Source organism: Nicotiana tomentosiformis, chromosome 1 (genome assembly GCF_000390325.3).
Source record: "Nicotiana tomentosiformis chromosome 1, ASM39032v3, whole genome shotgun sequence".
In the NCBI taxonomy this organism is placed as follows: Eukaryota; Viridiplantae; Streptophyta; class Magnoliopsida; order Solanales; family Solanaceae; genus Nicotiana; species Nicotiana tomentosiformis.
This window is the reverse complement of record NC_090812.1, coordinates 26,874,232-26,885,117: the sequence shown is the minus strand read 5'-3', so window position 1 is coordinate 26,885,117 and position 10,886 is coordinate 26,874,232. Positions and strand designations below refer to the sequence as shown.

The window sequence follows — 10,886 nt, the reverse complement described above, 5'->3', positions numbered from 1 at the left end:
AAACACATCCTAAATACCTTAACTTTTATGCAACTACGCACACTTTTTATGCACTATAGAACAACATCAAAAGGAAACAACTTTTGGATTCATGTTATAACTTGTAGTACTTGATAAGTAAAGAGGATTTTTCCATCATTGAGTGATCTTCGGTTATAAATATCTCTTGACCAGAATGCTAAATTGGCCCTTATTGCCACCTGTTAAACCTCTTTACAAAAAGATGGGCAAGTTGGGCAATAGTAGTATTTATTTATGCTTTTTTCGTGACATGATATTGGGGACTCAACTTCCATTAAGAGCATTTATCAATTATCTTTATAGTGGTCTTTTATTCAATAATTGGCTAGTCTTCTTTTTTCTGTTGGAACATAATTTTATAGAAGAAAATTATTAAGTTATAACCAAGAATACAATAATATTTTGTCATGGGTTCATGATATTCATGTTCTTTCAAAGGCCAAATACATAAAGTGAAACAGATTCTAACAATTGTTGAGTTGGAACTTGGAACATAATTTTATGGATGAAAATCATCAAACAAACTAAATAGAAAAACATGCTTGAAATCAGGTGATGAAATTCTTCGGTCCTGTCGATGTTTTTTATCTTCCCAAACAAGACGTATATGAGTTTTGTGAATGTTTCTTTTTCTCACGATGGAATATCGAAAAAGAAATATACCAATGATTATTTGGGAACCAAGACTAATCGAACATAAAACAAAAATGAACCATTTAGATATATTATACACATCAAAGTCCATTTTTTTGTGAGATAACTCAAACTCATTTATCTTTATGCGTTATTAATTAGATCGCTTTTTGAATTGGAGCATGAAATTAACTTTTTATGATGACAAATATATGTACGCCATGCAATTGTTATATATATATGTGTCGCCCAAGCTAAGAAACCTAACATTTCTTCTCCTTTTTATCATCCATCAAAATCCATCGTCCCTATTTCCTCTAGTTCCTTTCTTCTACTTGTTCGTCTCCCCAATTCACTAATTTTACTGTAAAAGTAGTTTGGTGATTGAAAAAAGAGAGTCTCCATTGAGGTGTTCAAGAAGGAAGAAAATGGGGAAGGATTTGTTGGCATTTGTAGTAATGGTGATTGTGCAATTAGCGTTTGCTGGAATGATTATAATAACAAAGCTAGTAATGGACGGTGGCATGAATCCTTTCGTTCAATCAGCATACAGACCTATTTTTGCCACCATCTCCATTGCTCCCTTTGCTTGCTTCTTGGAGAGGTATCCCTTTTTGCCTACAACTTTAATTTAAACTTCTTTTCTTAAAATTTTATTACACGATACAGACCGATTAGACTGAGTTTATTGTATAGTTGTTACTACGTATGTGTAATAGAAAGAGGAAGCTGGAGAAAGATGATAGTCAGAAACTCTTAGTGAGACTACTAATTAAACTATAAGTTCTTGTGATGGCTGTAATGCAATGACTATGCTACTTTTCCTCTTTGGTTTTTAAGCTAGAAATAATATTATCAAAATACACTATACTTTTAGAACGATATTAATCAATTAATAAAATGACTTTTCCATCCCATTTCAGACCAAGATATAAATAATCAGTTAAAATTTCCCTTTTAAATCTTGCTCAGCGAACTATTCCTTGGATTAATTTTTGCTCAATTGGTTCGAAAAATATTTGACATAAACATTTGTCGAAATGCTCAATTGAAGTACGTACACTAACAAAAAAAGAATTACTGCAAAAATCAGTTTATTCTCTGTGTTTTTTCTTAAAAGTATTTTTTTTCAAAAAACTTTTGGTGAGAAGCTTTGGCTAATATATTTGAAAAGCTCTCATGCGTATCAATTAGTGGTTGATCAAGATTTTAAAAACTATTTATAAGTTATTTTTCTTAAAAGTGCTTTTTAAAAAAGTGTTTTTGAAAAAAATTTATTTTTTCTGCTTTTTTAAAACTCTTCTACTCAAAAGCCCTTTTTTCCTCTAAAAGATTGGCTAAACACTTCGAAAGTAGAAATTTTTTTTTGGCCAAATATGCTATTAATTGAGTCAGTCAGTTATTCAGTTCCGAGAATTATTTCTTGGATGACGATCAAATTAAATTAGTGCTCAAAAAAGACAGCAGCTTTTGCTTTTTCTCTTTTTTTTTTTTCTGTTTTCTAGTTGATCAGCAGTATAATCTCTAGTGGCTACTCTTTCGTTATTTTCTTTTCTCTTTTGTTATTCTCTGTCCCTTTTTTGTTTTTGTCTCCATACCTTCAGCAGCTACCCATTTATTGATGTCCCAACCGAGCTATTCAGTGGATGCGCCTTTTCACATTCATTTATTACATCTTTAAGATGTGTGTATTTTTAATTTCTCTGTTCTAATTTATTCGGCATTATTTTTATTTTTCTATATATTGAGTATGCATATTTCTCTTCTTGTTAATTTTGTTTCGTATTTAGTATATGAGGTCATTTCTCGATATAATCAACCATAATTTTTCTTTTCTTGGAAAATTATATCGATGACTATACCTTATTTGTCCCTCCAATTGGAGATAACATAATCTTTTTATCATTACCTCTTGTTTCAGTTTTTATTTTTATTTTTATTTTTTATTTTTTTTTTGTTTGCTCATGTTGACAGGAAATCTAGACCCAAGTTGACTCGCTCTATACTTTTCCAGATTTTTTTGTGTTCGATTTTTGGGTAAGCATTTTCTTTTCAGTTGAAAAACATACTAGTATATAATTGCACTCTACCAAAAGTTTTCTTTAATATAAGGGACTGGTGAATCCTGTTGTTGTGCTCTTTTGTTATTGGTCTGTTTGTTTACGTCACATTAGTAACACGAAGCCGTAGCCGTAGTCGTAGCCGTAGCCGAAGCCGAGCCGAGCGAGCGACGACGACGTCGCGAGGCTTGCTTTCTTCTTAACTCTTTAAGAGCTACAAGAAGAGCAATTATATATATACCCACCAAAAATCTCTTCCTCTTCCAATATGGGACAATGTCTCATTGTCAAGAGAGGGAAACTTAAAATTTTACTCAAAAATTTTATTTTCCCTCCATTTCCCATTCACCCTCATTTTAAGACTATTTCATCTTAAAAAATAAAAAACTCAACAATCCCCCACATGAATGGGGAATGGCTATATCACGGAAGTATGCATGAAAAAAACTGTGTGATTTGCAAGCAAGGATTAATCGCATCTGGATAAGTAGGTTTTCCTTTGAACTTTCCGTAGTAAACTTATGTCGGATATACTCGGTCAATCGGTAGATTTGATATCTTTGAACCGTCGATCTTTGGTGTATACCTAGACAACCATAAGTCACACAATCAACCCTTAACCGTCTTTGGTTCTCATTGTTGTGTTCGTTTCAGCCATGAACACCGCCTGGTTTCATAAGTGCGTAGAGAACTGGCCTTACAAAGTTCTCCTTGAAGCGGCTAACACTTCACACTTACATAGGTGATTCCTAAACGTGTCATCCTGTAGATACACTATTTGATATACCCCGTATCAAATTTAGAAATCATTAAAAAGCCTTAATGCTTTATCCTTGGTACTGAACATTGTCTCATCACGAGAACGGACTAAAATTTTATTTGACAATGTTGAACCGTCATTAATGACTTTGTTTGATCTCCTTGAACTTAGATCTTGGGATCTCCAGTCTTCTAGGTAGAGTTACCGCCACAATGACTTGTTCTCGGCCATAGCCCCATTCCCCTTGATGATTTCTCAACTACCTCTCTAGTTAGGCCTTTTGTAAGTGGATCCGACACATTATCACTTGACTTTACATAGTCAATCGTGATAATTCCTCTAGAGAGTAATTGCCTAACGATTTTATGTCTTCGTCGTATATGACGAGATTTATCGTTATACATAACGCTCCCAGCCCTTCCAATTGCCGCTTGACTATCACAATGTATGCATATTGGTGCCAACGGTTTGGGCCAAAATGGAATGTCTTCCAAGAAATTCCGGAGCCATTCAGCTTCTTCACCGGCTTTATCTAAGGCTATGAATTCAGCCTCCATTGTAGAGCGGGCAATACATGTTTGTTTGGATGACTTCCAAGATACCGCTCCTCCACCAATAGTGAATACATATCCACTTGTGGACTTAGAATCAGTTGAACCGGTGATCCAATTTGCATCACAGTATCCCTCAATCACCGCAGGAAAATTACTGTAGTGCAATTCAAAGTTCTGGGTATGTTCTAAATATCCCAAAACTCGTTTCATTGCCATCCAATGAGATTGGCCTGGATTGCTCGTATATCGACTCAGTTTACTTATAGCACAAGCTATATCTGGTCGTGTACAATTCATGATATACATTAAGCATCCCAACACACGAGCATAATCCAATTGTGATATGCTTTGGCCTTTATTCTTTGCTAATGCAAGTTTCACGTCAATTGGAGTATTTGCAACTTTAAAGCCCAAGTGCTTGAATTTTTCAAGTACTATCTTAATATAATGAGATTGTGACAATGCAAGACCTTGAGGAGTCTTATGGATCTTAATTCCCAGAATTAAATCAGCAACTCCCAAGTCTTTCATATCAAACTTGCTATTGAGCATACGCTTAGTAGCATTTATGTTGGCAATGTCATTACTCATTATCAGCATATCATTCACATATAGGCAAACAATGACTATGTGATTTGGAACATTTTTAATGTACACACATTTATCACATTCATTTATCTTAAAACCATTTGACAACATTGTTTGGTCAAATTTCGCATGCCATTGTTTGGGTGCTTGTTTTAGTCCGTAAAGAGACTTAACAAGTCTACATACCTTCTTTTCTTTACCTGGAACCACAAACCCTTCGGGTTGTTCCATGTAAATTTCTTCCTCCAACTCTCCATTTAAGAAGGCCGTCTTAACATCCATTTGATGAATTTCAAGACCATACACTGCAGCTAATGCTACTAACATCCGTATGGATATAATTCTTGTAACTGGAGAGTATGTATCAAAGTAGTCTAGACCTTCTCGTTGTCTATACCCTTTGACTACGAGCCTTGCCTTGAATTTATCAATAGTGCCATCATCTTTGATTTTTCTCTTAAAAATCCATTTAGAACCCAAAGGTTTATTTCCAGGAGGAAGATCAACCAATTCCCATGTATGGTTGTTCAATATGGATTCTATTTCACTATTGACTGCCTCTTTCCAAAACAATGATTCCGAAGAAGTCATAGCTTCTTTAAATGTTTGAGGCTCATTCTCCAATAAGAAAGTCACAAAATCTGGTCCAAATGAAGTAGACGTTCTTTGACGTTTACTACGTCTTGGATTCTCCTGATTATATGTACTTTCTTTTGTTTCTTCCCGAGGTCGTTTAGATCCTTCACCAAATGACTCACATTCCTTTTTATACGGATATATATTTTCAAAGAACTCAGCATTATCTGATTTTATAACCGTATTATTATGAGTGTCGGGATTTTCTGATTTATGAACCAGAAATCGATATGCTTTACTATTTGTCGCATATCCTATGAAAACACAATCAACGGTTTTCGGTCCTATCTTTACCCTTTTGGATTTAGGAACTTGCACTTTTGCCAAACACCCCCACACTTTAAAATAATTCAAGTTGGGCTTCCTTCCTTTCCATTTTTCATATGGAATGGATTGTGTTTTGCTATGGGGCACTCGATTTAATATTCGATTAGCCGTAAGAATGGCTTCCCCCCACAAGTTCTGTGGCAAACCAGAACTTATCAACAACGCATTCATCATCTCCTTTAATGTGCGATTCTTTCTTTCCGCAATCCCATTAGATTGGGGCGTGTAAGGGGCTATTGTTTGATGAATAATTCCATATTCTAAACATATTTCTTCAAAAGGAGATTCATATTCACCACCCCTATCACTTCTTATCATTTTTACTTTCTTGTTAAGTTGCGTTTCAACTTCATTTTTGTATTGCCTGAATGCGTCTATTGCTTCATCTTTACTATTCAGTAAGTAAACATAGCAATATCAAGTACCATCGTCAATAAAAGTTATGAAATATTTTTTTCCACCGCGAGATGGTATTGACTTCATGTCACAAATATCTGTGTGAATTAAGTCTAAAGGATTTGAATTCCTTTCAACTGACTTATAAGGATGTTTAACATACTTAGATTCCACACATGTTTGACATTTTGATTTTTCGCATTCAAACTTGGGCAGTACTTCCAAGTTAATCATTTTCCGCAAGGTTTTATAATTGACATGACCCAAACGTACATGCCATAAATCATTTGACTCAAGTAAGTAAGAAGAAACTGAAATATTATTATTATTATTCACAACCATTACATTTAGATTGAAAAGGTCCTCGGTGAGGTAACCTTTTCCTACAAATATTTCATTCTTACTAATTACAACTTTGTTGGACACAAAAACGCACTTAAAACCGTGCTTAACAAGAAGTCCAGTAGAGACTAAATTCTTTCTCATTTCGGGAACATGAAGGACATTGTTCAAAGTCATGACCTTGCCAGAAGTCATTTTCAGAAATATCTTCCCATATCCTTCAACTTTTGCTGTTGAAGCATTTCCCATATAAACTGTCTCTCCGGGTCCAGCAGGAGCATAAGTAGCAAAAGCTTCTCTAACTGCACAAACATGGCGAGTGGCTCCTGAATCAAACCACCACAGTTTAGGATTTCCCACCAAGTTACATTCAGAAAGCATGGCACACAAGTTATCAACATCATCATGGTTTACTACCATGTTTGCTTGACCCCTTTTCTTGTCTTTCTTCGGAGCACGACACTCCGTAGATTTGTGTCCGGTTTTCCCACAGTTGTAGCAGTTTCCACTGAACCGCTTCTTGCTTGGGTTGTATTTCGGACCAGAAGCCTTCTTCCTCTTTTTGTTAGCTTCAACAATATTTGCTCCCATTATTGTTGAATTTCCACGGCCTCTCCTTTCAGCAGCTTTATTGTCCTCTTCGATTCTCAACCGAACAATGAGATCTTCAAGGGACATTTCCTTTCGTTTGTGTTTCAAATAATTTTTGAAGTCCTTCCACAACGGAGGCAACTTCTCAATCATTGCTGCTACTTGGAATGCTTCGTTGATGACAAGACCTTCAGCAAGTAGATCATGAATAATCACTTGCAATTCCTGGACTTGGGTAATAACAGACTTGCTATCTACCATTTTGTAGTCCAAAAATTTTGCGGCAACGAATTTCTTCATCCCGGCATCTTCAGTTTTATATTTCTTTTCAAGCGCATTCCACAATTCTTTTGACGTCTCCACGCTACTGTATACATTATACAGATTATCATCCAGTCCGCTAAGAATATAATTCTTGCATAAAAAATCAGAATGCTTCCACGCTTCAATCACAAGAAAGCGTTCATTATCTGGAGTTTTATCTGGCAGATCAGGAACATCTTCCTTGATGAACTTCTGTAGACATAACGTAGTTAAGTAGAAGAACATCTTCTGCTGCCAGCGCTTGAAATCAATCCCGAAAAATTTTCCGGGTTTTTCTGCCGGTGCCAATGCCGGTGTTCGGCTTGTCGATGCGTTGGCAGTCACCATCGGAATAGCTTGGTTTTCGCTTTCAGTCATTATTTTTTTTTGTGTAAAACAATGACACAAACAAACGTTTAATACACGTTTTCAAAACTGGAGTAAAAATCACGTAGATTTTAATCTCCAACAAAACGCCACGAAGGCTTTACTCTCCAAAACGGGAGTACACAAAACCACAAAGGTTTTAGTTTGCAGAATAATAAGAATAACACAAATACAGAAATAAATATTAAATTCCTTAAGATTGTTATCCCCGCCAATATTGCTGTATTTGTAAATAATAATTCTGCAAAATAAAAGTTATCGTAATGAAACAGTAATAAATTCGAGCCCACTGAATTCACAGTGTTTCCTTAAGGAATTTAATCCCCTCCTAGTACCCAAGGTAATGGATTATTTCCTTCCAGGATAGAACGAATCACACACTGGTGTAGCGGTACTTCAAACCCCAGTGTTTCAGCGAACACAAAGTTCGGTAGCAAATCACACTTACAATTGCTTTGTTTGAAGTTAAAACAATGCAGAACGAAGGAGTAGAAACTCAGAAAATCGTATGAAAATGCTGAGAGGAAGCAGTGCCTGCGTATAGCCAAATATGTTGAGCGATTTTCAGTTTGTTTCTTGTGCGTTGTGTGTTGAGTGTCTTTCTTCAACATCTGCTGCCGAAGCCGAAGCCGAAGCCGAAGCCGACGACGGCGCGAGACTTGCTTTCTTCTTAACTCTTTAAGAGCTACAAGAAGAGCAATTATATATATACCTACCAAAAATCTCTTCCTCTTCCAATATGGGACAATGTCTCATTGTCAAGAGAGGGAAACTTAAAATTTTACTCAAAAATTTCATTTTCCCTCCATTTCCCATTCACCTTCATCTTAAGAAAATAAAAAACTCAACATAAATGTCATATCGCATGTGCAAATTTTCAAAGATCAGCCAACTCTGGAGATTTATTAATCCAGGTAATGTTATGTTTGGCTATAAATCTCACGTCCTTTAATTAACAAAAGGCCTGTTCCCCCTATTATTGTTATCTAGCTGCAGTACTTAATTTTGTTAGGATTGGGACGGGCTTAACTAAAGTGACATGAACAGTAGAAATCATTTAACTAATTCCAACTTATTTGGCCGTAATTATTGTTATAGTTATTATACTTCCTCTAATTTCTTGCTTTTACTTTATTTACCGTGCAATATGCAGGATAACAGTGAACCAATATGTATATTTCATTGGGTTAAAGAATTCAACTCCAACGGTTGTTTCCGCAATTGATAATCTAATCCCAGCTTTCACGTTTCTCATAGCCGTACCCGTGGGGTAATTTCTATACAACTTAGAGTACAATTCAAAAGTAAAAAATATCAAATTGAACAGGATAAATTAATAGCTGTGAAATTAAACCTTTGTATCAGGGCTGAAAAATTGAGGTTGAGAAGTATAGCAGGACAAGCCAAGTTATTGGGGACAATAGTATGTGTTGGAGGTGCTATGTTATTGTCATTATATCATGGCAAAGTGGTGATTGGTCAATTGGGGTTTCACTGGAAATATGCAGAAAGTACTGGTAAAGATGTTAATTCTTCTGGCCATGGCAACTTTTTTTCTGGACCTTTTCTAGTCATAATGAGCAGTCTCACTTATGCTATTTGGTTAATTATTCAGGTAATACTCATCTTCTAAAAATTGTAAATTCTTACTCCTAGCTAGCTAAGTGAAGTTCTATATATATAACTTATTTTCTTATTGTTGCCAAGGAAAAATGTAACTTCTTACTTTAATTCCCTATTTGTGGCTTATTTAGGGAAAGGTAAACGAGAAGTATGCAGCTCCATATACATGCATAACATTGATGTGCTTAATGGCAAGTGTGGAGAGCGTGATCATTGGCTTTTGCGTCGTCCCAAAACTTTCTGAATGGGCTTTAAACCCCATTAGAGCTATCTCAGTTGTTTATAATGTATGAATTCTTAGTAATTTTAACCTTTTATATACTAATTGCCAATGCCTTATTTTCTTTAATAATTTTTTCATCCTTTTCTTCATTGTTGAATTAAAGAAAGACTATAAAGTATCCTATTTTATTTGTTTGTGCTAATAAGTTTCATGGATTTTGACTACAGGGAGTTGTGTGTACGTCATTTGCATATTTTCTGAGCTCGTGGTGCATTGAAAGAAAAGGTCCTTTATATGTCTCGATGTTCAACCCATTGCTGTTGGTTATTTCTGCATTTCTTAGTTGGACTTTGCTTCGTGAGAAATTGTACCTTGGAGTGTAAGCAAACCCAATGCTTTTCTTTCATATCCTAAGCTAATTTGTTAAAATATTTAGGATTTCTTTGTTCATTCGACGAGATCATTTATGTATTTATTTATCTATTTATCAGAGTTGTAGGGTCAATCATAATTGTGATTGGGCTTTACGGCTTTCTCTGGGGTCAAAAAATGGAGACAAGTACAGACGACGATATTGAGGTGGTGGTAAATAAAGAGAAGAATCAGTCCACTAAAATTGATTTGGAATTGCAATTACCTCAGAATCCCAGCTTCAATGGTCATCCTTCAGCTGCCAGAACTGAACTATGACGGAGCAAATATGTAATACTAGAAGTACTGGACTTGTAATATGAAATTAATCTCTTGCAATTTGTGCATAAGATTATTTATATCATACAATATAAGAAAACCTTTTACTTTTCACATGTGGAGTATTTGAGAAAATTACACACTTCATGTCCCAAGTAAGATAGTATTGTGTTCTCTTCAACGTGAAAAAAGAAATATTACCTTGTTAAAGGTATATAGGTATATATTTACCTTTAAAAACGGATAACAATTGAATTTATACGCGGTTTTAAGGATATGCGGATTAATTCAATACAAGTGATCAATGACGTTAGATTAAGCAAATAAAAATCATAATAAATGGCAAAACCAATAATAAGAGTGAGTCCAAGCTCGGTTAATGGGCTTAACGAGGAACTTGCCTTCGGTCCCGAGCTTGCACTTATGAAGAACTTATGAACAAAAACAAGAAATTTGAATAACTTTTAGAAACAGAGAACAAATGTATATTGCGCCTTTGGTATGCGTGTTGTAGTGTTTCTAATGAATAATAAGTTTCCCTTTATATAGTAGGAGAGTTTTACTCTAGGTACAATTCTAAGAAAGGTAAAAATCTTCATTTTCGCTAATCACTGATCTTCTGCCGATACGGACCGAGATTCACGCCGTGATATCCGGTTGGACACGAACATCACGACCCTTTGTTAGTCGTGTGCGGTTGTCTGGTAATGCTCTCTGAAGTCTTGGGACTCAAACCAGACCCCGAGGACGTG

The 10,886-nt window shown here is 35.3% G+C and overlaps 1 protein-coding gene across 3 annotated transcripts; it reads left to right on the top strand.

Annotated features, from left to right (window-relative positions):
• Positions 1-911: 911 nt before the first annotated feature.
• LOC104109275 (WAT1-related protein At1g09380-like) lies at positions 912-10,248 on the top strand. 3 transcript variants are annotated; one of them, XM_070179724.1, is made up of 7 exons: positions 912-1,258; positions 2,629-2,691; positions 8,752-8,868; positions 8,964-9,213; positions 9,353-9,508; positions 9,672-9,823; positions 9,936-10,248. In XM_070179724.1, exons 1-7 carry the CDS (start codon positions 1,083-1,085, stop codon positions 10,132-10,134), a joined length of 1,113 nt encoding a protein of 370 aa, XP_070035825.1. In that variant the 5' UTR covers positions 912-1,082; the 3' UTR covers positions 10,135-10,248. The 3 variants fall into 3 exon arrangements, with proteins under 3 accessions (XP_070035825.1, XP_070035827.1, XP_070035828.1); XM_070179727.1 differs by lacking the exon at positions 912-1,258 and adding an exon at positions 2,116-2,338; XM_070179726.1 differs by lacking the exon at positions 2,629-2,691.
• Positions 10,249-10,886: the final 638 nt, after the last annotated feature.

Excerpts from the sequence above, each read along its gene's own strand:
- LOC104109275 (XM_070179724.1), top strand. The coding sequence starts at position 1,083 with ATGGGGAAGGATTTGTTGGCATTTGTAGTAATGGTGATTGTGCAATTA. Across the intron at positions 8,869-8,963 it reads CTCATAGCCGTACCCGTGGG|GGCTGAAAAATTGAGGTTGA; the intron begins GTAATTTCTATA and ends CCTTTGTATCAG. Across the intron at positions 9,824-9,935 it reads GAGAAATTGTACCTTGGAGT|AGTTGTAGGGTCAATCATAA; the intron begins GTAAGCAAACCC and ends TCTATTTATCAG.